Source organism: Gopherus flavomarginatus, chromosome 1 (assembly GCF_025201925.1).
Source record: "Gopherus flavomarginatus isolate rGopFla2 chromosome 1, rGopFla2.mat.asm, whole genome shotgun sequence".
NCBI lineage: Eukaryota > Metazoa > Chordata > Testudines > Testudinidae > Gopherus > Gopherus flavomarginatus.
In genome coordinates, this window is record NC_066617.1 from 221,075,191 (window position 1) to 221,088,109 (window position 12,919).

General features: G+C 38.8%; 1 protein-coding gene across 3 annotated transcripts in view; it reads right to left on the reverse strand.

The window, feature by feature from the left end:
- Positions 1-2,645: 2,645 nt before the first annotated feature.
- The window catches only part of IL1RAPL1 (interleukin 1 receptor accessory protein like 1), a 1,154,051-nt gene continuing 1,143,777 nt past the window's right edge, over positions 2,646-12,919 (reverse strand). For all 3 annotated transcript variants that reach the window (XM_050936563.1, XM_050936564.1, XM_050936562.1), the window contains 2 exons: positions 6,286-6,456; positions 2,646-4,987 (listed from right to left, as the gene is read on the reverse strand). In XM_050936563.1, the coding sequence (XP_050792520.1) occupies positions 4,269-4,987; positions 6,286-6,456 (890 nt within the window). In that variant the 3' untranslated portion in view covers positions 2,646-4,268. The remainder of the gene's footprint in view (positions 4,988-6,285; positions 6,457-12,919) is intronic.

Here is a 12,919-nt window from a genome sequence, read left to right on the forward strand (position 1 = left end):
GACTATTAACAGAGCTAGAGCTGCGGCAGAGATAAACAGCTAAGGAACTTGAAACAAGCATTATGTAGGGAGATACCAAGTGTTATGAAACTGCCCATGTTTGTCTAATTCCAGCCAAACAAAGCTCCTGTTCAGTTATGAAGAGGGGTAGAAATGTGGGCAGGGAGGGTAAGAATGAAAATAGTTGTTGTGGATCATGCATTAAGCCTGTTATGGAGGAAGATTGTTAGTGCCAACAAAATTTTGTCTTCCTCTGTGGATTTGTGATTTTGTCTCCTTATGGATGATTCCCCAACAACTGTGTGTGCTGCTGGGTTACTAGCAAATGCAAAAGTATTCAACAGTGTGCCAGATATCAGGGCTGAATTTGTGACACTGTTGATCCATTTGCAGAATGTGGCACATGCCAGTTGCTTTATGTAGGTTGGACTGAGTTGCAGCTGGACTTCATAACAGAGAATGTCCATAACCCAATTAAGAAACAGGCTGATGTTTCCCCTTTCTCCTACCTTGGGTTTTATTCCATTGGCTTTTCTTAGTGTCTGCTTTATTGTAATTCTAATAAAGTTTTTCCAAGGTTTGTAGACATAATTTTTTTTTCTAAGTTTGAGAAAAAAGGAAGCCTGCTCATCGAGCCTTTTTCCCCAAATCTCATTGCTCAATCTATAATGTAAATGAATCATTAATGCATGCAAATTCAACTAAAATGTGCATTTTAATCCAATAAGTATAACAGGTTTTCTAAATATGTAGAGTCTGATTATCTGCCATTATGTAATGTCTACTTCATTTTAACAGCTGGGTGCTAACAGAAAATGCAAGAATTTTGCATCTAAGGCTAAAAAATGTGTAACCCGAGCAACAGCCATCCTGAAAGAAAGAATGCCAAAGTGTTTTATGATGTAGACTCCTGGGGTGAAATCCTGGCCTCACTAATGTCAGTGGGAGTTTTGTCACTGACTTCAGTGGGGGGGTGGGGAGGTGTCAGAATTTTATCCCATCGTTAGTTGTAAATACATTTTCTTTTCTGATCCATTTTTCCTGATTCTCCTCTCACTTAAACCAGTTTTTACACTGGGTTAACTTCATCAACTGCAATAGAGTTACACCGATGCAGCTGAGAGCAGAATCAAGCCCAGAGATACTTTTTATCTTCAAAATAATCAGCTGCATGCTGTGCAGTCCTCCCTTTCAGTAAAGCTGTGTTTGAACCTCTATAAGGATGTTTATAGCGAGTTTCCATGAGGCGGGGTGAGAAAGTCCTTTAGCTTTATATCAAGGAGTAGCCCGATAAGAGAATCCTATAATGTTGGAGCACCGTATCTAGATGCTTCATGTGCATCGACTCCATATACATACCCACAATTAGTGACAGATGGAAACCAGGCATAAGAAGTTTTGTCCAATCACCACACTACAATTTTCAAAGGTAAAGTGCTTTTTTTTTTAATGGCTAACCCTTGCACTTGGCTGTTGCATGCACACTTCAGACTGCATTATCAAAAACTAGAACATCTGAACCAAAAAAGGATGGAGCTTAAGCACTAGGGCAAATTAATTTTTTTTTCCTTTTTATTTTGAGTTCTAACAGAACTTTTGTCAAACATAGAGCACGTGAACACATGACAATTTCCTTCACTGTTTCTCACACAGAGCTGTTTATAGAAGAGGAATACCTGGGAGGAATGTTTCTAACGCCATAGATAGTTTCTCCATGTATTTCTTTTTTCATTTGTTTTGTTTTTGTTTAATATGACAAAGCATAATAAGAAAACTTTTCTTAAATAGTGTGAATATCAAATAGTATCCATCAATCCCTGAATCATGCTATTCAAAGTGCTTAAATCTACACTAAAAATAGAACAACAAAAAAGTACCCCCAATGTGGCTAAAGAAACACCTACCAATGCCTAGAATGTGACTGCCGCCAGGTTGTTACACTCTATATTTATTCCACATCCCAATCTTCATCTTAAAAAATATAAAGGGGAAGGACGAGGGAAAGATTTTACAATATTTTAATTTTTCTGGGTATTGGAGGAATTTAGAATCCAGTCAAATGAAGTTAAATGCCATCAGTTCCTGGCAGGCATCTATAATATAAAATAAATAACAACTGTCTTACAATCTGAAAATAATCAAATCTGTAAAGCTGTCTTGAAATTCTATCTGCCCTGGCAGCTTCATTTCCATTTTGTGGATATTTGGCACGTGTCCAGGGGGACACAATTGAAATAAAGAACAGATTGTAGAAAAGGACCCAAGCGAATTGTCAGAGAAAAAAACATTCTTCAGCAAATAAAAGTCAGTGCAGATCCCAAAGCTCCTTTAACTGGGTATGCAGATACTGAGAATTCGTAACTGTTACAATTTAATAGTCGTTCCTCAGACATTGTCAATATTGACTTACCCCCACACATGCCCACAAACTGCAGGTTACACATTTTTGACCAATCACATCTTACTAATGAGACCAAAATATTAAAACTTGTATTTTTTTGAATATAGTGATAATAAGAATGAACAAATCACACAACATCCATTATATTGGCCAAAACCAGTCAGCTGTTAGGAAAATCCCTAACAGGTAATGAGTTGCTGAAATAATTAAAAAGCTGCTTCCTAGTGTTCATGTTATATTGTTATATTTAAAAAAAAAAAAAAAAGAGGGCTAATCCTCTGCTGATGGTCATTGGGCCACCTCCACTAGTTCCATTTACACCAGCAGAGAATATGGCCTTTTAAAAGAAAAAAAATCTAACTCCACTCTTTAAATTTTCTAAAATGGAAAGTGACTTTTGCATCATTTGAATATAAATATGGACAAGATCTTTATTCCATTAGTTCTAGAGATATCAGAACAGGGATTTTTTTTTTTTAATCTGGGAGCAATGGCACACATGTAATCTGCAATCCTCAAAGATGGAATCATGCATTAAAAACTAAACTAGTTTGTTTATTTATTCAATAAACTTAATGGTTTTTAATGCTTCCATGTCCAATTTCAGTATTAATATTGTATAAATAAATGTTTATTCTTACAACACTGATGTTCGTTGGTATTCATAATTTCTTTTTTTGCTACCTGAGTTCTCATTTAAATCACCTTGAAATCAATAAGGTTTTACTTATTGTAACAAGTTAAAACAAAATATAAAAATACTCAAATGTGACTATATCATTGATAAAGTAATTACAGTGATTGGAACATTCAAATACAAGGGGAATCCATACTAAGCTGGAAAGAAATGTTTTGCTCTGACTTTTTAGAAAAATCCATTTTCTATAATACAATGTGACAAACCATAGTTGATATTTGTCCTTCTACTCCCCTTTGGTTTGGAAGCCATCCTTGTAAATCTCAGCAGGATTTACTGCACTTCAACACCGATTACCTTACCTATTACCTTACTTGTTTGACAATTGCAAATAGCCTCATTTGCAGAATTTGAAGGGGGAGGGGAAGAAAAAGTCAAAGGCTTAACAAAAACAAGCATTCACACATTCACACTGTTCCAGAAGTGATCGAATTAGGATTGTTGCTTTATATAAATAAAAGGGATACAAATCAACTCATCATAAAACAAAAACAAACTCTACTTTCTACACACTCTGTAGTGATTACTGTGAGGCAATTGATACATATTGGGTATATCTTGTCTGACAAGCATTTACTGGGTTAAATGTTAGATGATCAGACTGTCTGTAGTGTTACCCAGCATGGAACCATCATAACGGGAGGCGGGAGGAAAAAGTGTTGTCATGGGATAAGTAATGAAATTGGAGCTCAGAATGATTGGCGGGGTCCTCCTAAGAACAAAGGTTCTTCACAATGGTGAAATGCAGCAGGCATGGCCTTCATGTATCAGGCTAGGCAGGCCAACAAAATGGATGGTGCTTCTGATATTAACATAGCTTCGTCCAAGCATTCCCAAGAAATGTTTAAAAAATTTCGAAAACTATACTAATGGAGCAAAAAAGATTTCCTATCTATACAGCAGTCTCTTCATTTAAAAAAACCGTAATATACAAATTCCAGTGACGTATAAAACAAAGTCAAAAATGTGAATGGCAAGAGACATGGGTAAAACAGGAAGACTGATGCTACAAAGAAACTGCAAAAAACATATGTACAAGACCCTGTTTTTCCTCGTATTTTATAGATTGTAATGCATGTTTAACAGCAGCAGTCGAGGATGTAGTTCCAGGCACCAGACTGCACACTTAGCTCCTACTCCAGGGGGGTGGGGTCCCCCTTTGCATTTCTGTCACCAAATAACACTTGATATACTGGTCTCCCGTGGCAAGAGGGGCAGTATTGCACTGTTTGTGTGAGCCTCATCTGGATTCTGCTCTCTGTTAGTTTTTGTCTGCGGCCGCTGCCCATTGATAAGTGTCATAGGGATGTTGCAGTAGGTATGCTGGTTACCTATTGAGGTAAGAGGCAGGGTGCCAGTAGGAGGTACATCGTATTCATAGCTTCTATAATAGTGTTTCTGGCGCATCTGTGAATGATACGTATTATGAAAGGTGGAGCGCAGATCTGGATGGGCAGTGGCAAGAGCAGTGGAGGTGGCAGCAGCCATTGAAATTGCTGAGACCGTCTGCAGTTCCCCAAAGGGCCCCTGCTCACTGACATCTAAAACCTGCTCATGTGTGATGGGTTCTATCCTCTTAAAAGGCATTTCGTACTGTAAACGTTTCCAGAATTTAGAATTCAACTTGTTGCATTTTGGTCCATGCCACTTAATGACAGTTAGAAGCTTGATGGTATGTTTCAGGGCCTCGACCTCCTGGTAGTTCATAATTCCCCGGAGTTCACTGCATTCAATCAGTATCACTTTAATTTCTCCAGTGACTAGCATGTTCCGAAGCCTGGTTTCCAGTTCGAAGATACTCCAGCCTCTCCTTACTACATAATTTGGAGTCATGACGATGATCAGTCGCTTGCTTTGGTCTACACATCTTGCCACATCTTCAATGTAGGCTATAAAAAAAGACAGTTGCTCAAGATCAGTCAAAGCAAGTATCTCACCAAAAACCTCAGTAGAAACAAATGGGCTAAATTCTCCTATCCAGGAACAGTATTGATTGCGTACATTCATTCAAGTCCCCTTACACCCCTCGTGAATGGGTTTCTATTCATTAGAATATTTGGGTACTGGCTAATTTTTTGTACAATACCAACATCTTAATGTGAGCAAGGTTAGGCATTATCATCATCATTCTTCTGTTTTAAAAATCATTCTGTGCAGTAACAGAACAATGACCATGTGATTTAGGGGAACCAATCATACACAATAAACTCACAAGTTACTCTCTTGTCTATGTTGCAGGATTGGACCCTTAATCTGTCTTTTTTTCCCCAGGCATCTACAACGTTGCCTTCTGTGAATTAATGTTCAGATTATTGCAGATCTTAACAACTTTGCTGCTAATGTGTCTATTTTTTTTCTTTTTAAGAGAAAAGATTTGTTACTGCCTTTAGTAAAAGTAAATTAGAATAATCCAGTAAGAAGGTGGCAGTTTGAAGACTACATGGAAGCTATGGAGATGGACTTTACAACTTCTCACTAAAGCAGTAACTAAACTGAGCAAGACTATGCAAAATAAACATGAACAAGTAGTAAATGAACAAAACTAAGCACTAATTAGCTAATTTTGCTCTCTATGAAGATCTCCAGTAGCCACACCAAAAACTCATCTGCTGTGAATACTAACAGAATGCCCTGGCATATAGCATTCCTTAAAAGAGCCACAAATGTATCACTCCATTGTTGTATTACTTTCAACACAGGTCGATTATCCTCCCTATAAAAAGCTTGATTCATTTCTGGAATAAGCAAAGGGCTAAATTCTGAGTCCTTACTCAGATTTTACTCAATGCACATTCAGGGCTATGGGAATCTGTCCAAGTATGGACTGAGTTAAAACAGATTAAGGACATCAGTATTTGATTCATAGATCAAAAGGCTCCTCACCAAACCCTACAAAATATTGGGCTTGTCATGCTTTCCTTTCTATGTCTTTCCTGAACCCTATCATCTTACCTGAAAATAATACCAACCAAATACGCAAGTGATATTTTAGGGAAGAACGGAGGCAAGCCAACAAATATATTAAAAGTGCACCCCAAAAATCAGATAAAATATTTTTTTAAAATGATAGAGAAAACTCAGAGATAAGACTCTGAGGATATTATGATAGAAAGTACATTGTTAGAACATATATGTATTTTCTGTTTTCCCCATATAGGAAACACACACAAGGCTGAATATAACTTACTTCCAGTGGGAATCAAATCTCTATCTGGTATGAACAATTTGTACCCATAATGCTTTTCAAGCATATCTGGTAGGATCTCAAGAGCAAATCGTTCTTCTTCCCCAGTTTCTTGATTCCACTGGTCTGGATCCACTTTGGTATAGGATAGATATGCATCATAATCTTTGTTGTCTAAAGAAAGAAAGAAAGAAAATGAGGTATTTTGACTTGATCTTCAGACAATAATATGTTTTCACTAGATAATTTTGTGTCATCAGCAAATGCCATAGATAAAGTAGCTAGTTTTCACTTCCAGATATGGATCCTCTCATTTATCCTGTTTTGACACTGATGGAATTATGCCTAATTTACACAGATATAAGAGAGCCCATGGTCTTACCTTGAAGGTGATTTGTACATATATATTTGTATGGAGGGATATAAAAGCAATCAATTCACCTGTTTGTTTTCTGTTTTGTTTGGTGTTATTTGAACAGAGGGAGTTAATTCCACTAAAATAAAAAATAATATAAAGCCTTTTCCTGCCTTGAGAAAAGAAAGTAAATATCTTTGTTAGTGCAACATTTGCATATTTAAACACCCAAAAGTCCAGAAATGAAATAATTAAAGTTAATTAGCCACGCACGGCATGTTTGTACTGCAATATCTTAGACTACCTTAATATATGCAATGCCTAATATATATACAGTGGCCAAGAACTCCCAGTCAAGCCGAACTGTGCTCAGTGCAAGACTGCAGAAGTTGATGGAGGGCAAAGGTGGCTTTATGTTGTTCTAACTTAAGTCTGCTGCCTCAAGTAACTGATCTAGCACCCAGGGCCTGCTTACTTTGCCCCACAGCATGGGCCCAGAAGTGCTTAGTGTAAATGCTGCGCTATGCCATCCTCAGTTTTCCCCATGCAGGATGAAGGGGGGTAGGAGGGCAGGATGTGACCAAATATGTGCAATATAAACAAATAAAGGGCCCAATGCTGCAAAGATTTAAACATGGACGTAACTTTACTTATATGAGTAGTCTCACTGACTGTACATAAGTAAAGCTACTGTCATGGTTAAGTTTTTGCAGCATTGGGCCCCAATGATGTAATTGAAATCATAATTAAAATATTATGAATTTTCTAACTTTTGAGTGTTTAAATTTGCACACTTAATGCTGCCTTAATATAAGATTTATATTTAATCTTATATGGCCTTTTTCATTTCAGTCTGAGGGGAAAAAAAATCACCCTTTTTGGAAATTTGCTTGCTGTGCTTACTTGTAAGACTGAATGAAAGAAGCCATCATTAATTTTCATTAGGAGGTCAATAATGGCAAGTGCTCTGGAATTAATTCTGCGGAATAAGAGGTCACATTTTGATTTTTGTTGTGAAGTAAGTAGAGAAAAATCAATGGCAGGAGTAATGAAACGTTAACATCCTTTAATTCTCTGGACAGTATTATGCACCAGCCATAGAGAATGTCAACTGCTTGAAAAGGAGGCCTGACTGACAATTCTACTGCATGCCATAAGTAATGTTATATTCATTCAATGCTGAATTCAGCTATTTACTAACAACAAATCCTTTTCTCACTTTACTTCTTTTTACATTTTAACAGCTCCTGTCTAAAAAAAGCATGCAGAGTGCAGGACTAGTGCTGCCTGTCTGTACAAAATGAATATATGACATTTTTCATATTGTTCTTCTCCCTGTGAACTGTACACTCTATCCTCTAACATTTACAGATCAAATCATACTACAGCCACACTAGCAACTTCACACATATAACATTAAATCAATTCCCCACTATACTCTTTTGTACTTGAGCTGCATTTTCTTCCACATTGGAATCAAACATCAAGGAGCTGTGTTTATGTGTGTACAACAGACCAGAAGAGCTCCCTGAACTAGAAACACTTTCTTCCTGGATAATTCCTTCAGTCATGCTTCACTGCAGTATTTGGAATATCAAAATTCATCAAGACAGAAACAAGTCTCACGTCACAAACCAATGGCTTGTGACTTTACTGAATGAATGAAATAGGAGACAGAGGCTGATTATAGAGGAGAAAGCATCTGATTACACAGAAATAGGTTGTATATCTTATATTATTAATCAGCAATAAGGTAAAGAGATTATTGGAAAACTATCACAACTAGCAGTGTGAAACTTTGGAAATTTTACATTAAAAAAAAAGATATTTGATTGAAAGGCTATAGCATTACAAGTAGCAACAATAATGCTACTTGCTTGAGCATGGCCATGGTACTTTAAAATTCCTTGATTGAGTATGTGACTGCATTAATTTCGCTAGGGGATACATTATAAGGAATAATGAGTATTCAGACAAACTGGTTTGAAGGCATCAGGGCATTTCCTATTGAGACAGTTTGTACATTTCTAATCTGAGGGAAATTTGTTCGCATTCTGTCATGTTTTCTTGCTTAAATGCAACAGTGTAATATTTATTTCAATAACATCTTTCGTCTATACTGTAGAGGGTCCAGCTCCAGTGTCTCCCCTGACTGCAACTAGGGTACAATTTTACAGAGAGAGATGTGATCTCTCAGACAACCAGATCACAGGTTAACTAGAACCATGCAGGTTAAAATTAACACCTTGACTTCCTACTATAAGGTAGAAGGCATCAAGCTCGGGTCATGGAGATACACAGTATCTAGTGAATGTGAGTGCAGTATTCTGCATAAAGCAAGGAGCAGGACACTACATTCCTAATAGGACTTTATTTAGAATTCAGGGTAGTATGTTTTCAAGTTTCTGTACTGTAAATTTACATGTGGAATTCAAGAGGTACTGAAGAATTTGAAAAACGTATTAATCTCAGATCTGATTATCTTAAACACAGACTGTCACCTTACAATTCATCATAGCAGTTAAGATGACAGGTTCTTGGAACCTTAGTTTTTCCATTGCATGTCTTGAGGCAGGGTTCTCTCTGATGAGGGTCTTTGGCTTTGGAAATTGCTATCCTTAATTTTGTTCTTGCTTTGCTCTTTTCTGTAATTTAGACACCTAACTTGACAAATGTGCTGTGAATCTTAGTAAAACAGAATTTATTTTTAACTATTTGTCAGAAAGAGTGACAAACAGAGGCACTTAGATCAGGGATCAGCAACCTCTATACGCGGATAGCCAGAGTAAGCACCCTGGCGGGCAGGGCCAGTTTGTTTATCTGCCACATAGGCAGTTTTGGCTGATCGCAGCTCCCACTGGCCGCAGTTCGCCGTCCCAGGCCATTGAGGAGGTGGGAAGAGGCGCGGACGAGGGATGTGCTGGCCGCGGCTTCCCACCTCCCCCATTGGCCTGGGATGGCGAATCGTGGTCAGTGAGAGCCGCAATTGGCCGAACCTGCTGACATAGCAGATAAAGAAACTGGCCTGGCCCCCCAGGTGCTTACCCTTGTGAGCCGCATGCCAGAGGTTGCTGACCCTGACTTAGATAAACAGGCAACATGATTCCTTTGACTGTTCATTTTATAATTTAGAGAGACAAGGTGTGGGATGCAATATCTTTTATTCGACCAACTTCTGTTGGAGAAAGAGACACAAAGTTCTTCTTCAGGTCTGGGAAAGGTACTCAGAGTAGGAGCACCAGAAGTGCCCTAAAAGGAGTGGGGCACAGATGCCTGAACCATGGTCCCACCACCATGCAACGCCATTGTACTGCCCCTTCTCCCCAATACCCAACCTCACACCATCTCTGCCCCCATACCATGTCCCTTCATCACCTCTTCCTCTGGTCTGCGTGTTCTGATATGCCTAACTAAGAGGCCATGTCTACATACAAAATTAAGTTGACCTAATTTACATCAGCATATAGCTACCACAGTAATTACATCACTTACGTGTGTCAACACTTTGCTCCTTGTGTCAGCAGTATATGTCGTCACCAGGATAGCTTGTATCTATTGTACTGTTACTGTGGGGCATTATAGGAAGGCTCCTGAAAGCCAGTAACAGTTGACATAAACAATGCAGTGTCTACACTGACATTGCATTGCCCTAACTACATTGACCTTGATGCTATGCCACTCATGGATGTAGAGTTTTTAAGTCAGCATAGCTGGGCAGTTATGTTGGTGGGAACAAAATTTAAGTTAAACACTTATAGAATCAAAGACTCTTAGGACTGGAAGGGATCTTGAGAGGTCATCTAGTCCAGTCCCCTGCATTCATGACAGGTCTAAGTATTATCTAGACCATCTCTGACAGGTTTTGTCTAATCTGCTCTTAAAAATCTCCCTAACAAATATTACATCCACCGTAATCTCTCTATCTCCCAGGGCACAGCAATACAGTCCCTGAAATACAATCACCAGACAGTAACCAAACCAGCAGACAAAGCGGGTACCATTGTAGTCCTCATCCATGATGACTGCCTCAATGAGGCTCTCTGACAGCATCTATTATAAAGAACTTGGAGAAGACCTCACACATGCAATTCACCCAGGAATTTAAGAGTGTAATCAAGTCCTTCCCCAAACAACTCCAAGAGAAACTCTACAAAATCATACCCCACAAACCCACCCCAGAGACCTTCTACACGCTTCCCAAGATACAGAAACAAGGGAATCCAGTCAGACCCATCATATCTGGCCATGACCCTCTTACTGAAAGAATACTAGGACTCATACAAACCATCCTCAAACCACACAAGGGGCCACTTTACTCCAGTACACAACCAACTTCCTTGAAAAACTCTACAACATTAACAGCCTTACTCAGAACATCATCCTTGCCATCATGGATGTCATCTCCCTCTACATTAACATCCCTCACCTGGGTTGCAAATCAGTTGACACAAATTCAGCACATGAAAAAACAGAAACAAAAAAAAAACCCACAGCCAAAAGCAAAACGTAGAGACATGATGACAATACAATCTCCTCTTTCAAATGAGAATTTACTAATTTCTCCTCATTAGCATAAGAAGTGCTATTAAAGCTGCCATCAGTGCATCTTCAGAATGAAAATGTGATTGATTGTTGCTTGCACTTTGGCTTTAAGTATAGATTATGCCATTTCAAAGATTTGTTTTTGTGAGGCTTGCATGCATTAGTGATAAACTGAATCAGTCATTCACTGCCTGCTTCCTCCCACGCTTAGCAGGAAAAAACACCTGCTAATTACCACACAAAGACAAGGAAGCTGAAGACTTCATCTGAATCTTTTTGTTGGTAGAGATTAAAAGCAAACTCTAAATATCACCTTTATTTGTGAGAGCTCAATTTCCTTTAACTATTTGAAGATTGCTCTTTGTAACTATTTATCAGGTAGCACACCTTGCACTGTATCAAGTTGGGCTGCACAATCACATTATATTACATGAAGTGATTCAATCGACTCAACCCTACATGACATATGACATCCTATCACAGTTCCATGCATATTTATAAACATGTAGCTGTACAGGGGGAAATGATTACTACTATAGACATTTTTGTGAGCTCTTTATTACATGACTCATTTGAAACAACTAAAAAAATAAAGCAGGCAGTGAGGTTAGTTTGAACCAGTTTGCCCTCCCCCTATCCCCAGCATAGCTATGCAATTGAGGCCCCAGCTGCAAAGCACAAGTTCAGTGTATAGCTTACTCCATCTTAGCCTCTCTCAACCAACTCTGCCATGCCAACAGGGGATGGCACGTGGGAAGGGGAGAGAAGGTTTTCATTAGTTCCCCACAGAGGGAACCAGTAGGGAATGGGTCCAGATATAGTGTGTGTAATTTCCCTTAGGGGGCTCAAGGTATCTCCATAGAGGTCTCAGTCAGCACAAAGCAGCTTGTATCCCTGCACTTTCTATAGCAGTGAAACATAAAGGCCAACCTCTAGGTATCATTTCTACATTCCTGGTGTTGTGGAGGCCCAATGAGCTGCATATTTGTCATCATTGTCTAAACTGGCTCTGCAAGGTCGATATTAAGTGTGAAATGCTGGCTCCACTGAGATCAATGGGAATTTTGCTATTGACTTCAGTGGAGCCAGGATTTCAACCTAAACCTTTAAAATAGGTCATCCTAGTGTTGGGGGGTGCAGTGCTTCAGGTAACTGGCAATATGGCGTGGGGTTAAAAGTTTACATTTTTAGGCCTACGACTGCCTTTTGAGCTAAACAATATGTTTTTTTAAAGTTAGCATAAGTACATGTAATTATTTATTATTTTTTTTTGTTTTTTTGTTTATGGTACAAGTTGTAATCGATTAAGGGGGGGTTAGTAGTATGGGTTAAGGATATAGTTAATTAAAAAATTCGGTAGTTAATAAATTGTAAATAATGAATTGTAGCACCTGTAAACATCTTTGTAAACAAGTAAGGTATATAAGACATGGCAACGGATAGTAATGAGTGCATAATCTAAAATTTTATATCTCCTTGCACCTTATTTGACTCAAATAAAAATACTTGCTTCTCCACTCCAGTGTGGTCATTGGGAATACGCACACCGGGCAAACAAACCCCAACTGTTGCCCCCCTGCAACAGCTTTGGCGACCACGAAGGGACGTCAGAGGCTAAAAATTAGCCTTGCCCGGACCCTCTCCGGTGGCCGACGGATAGAGACAATCGCTAATGTCCAGCGCGCACCGGTGCTTTCACCAGGGGCCTCAGCGAAGTCTGGTACGGTTGACCCCGGGAGG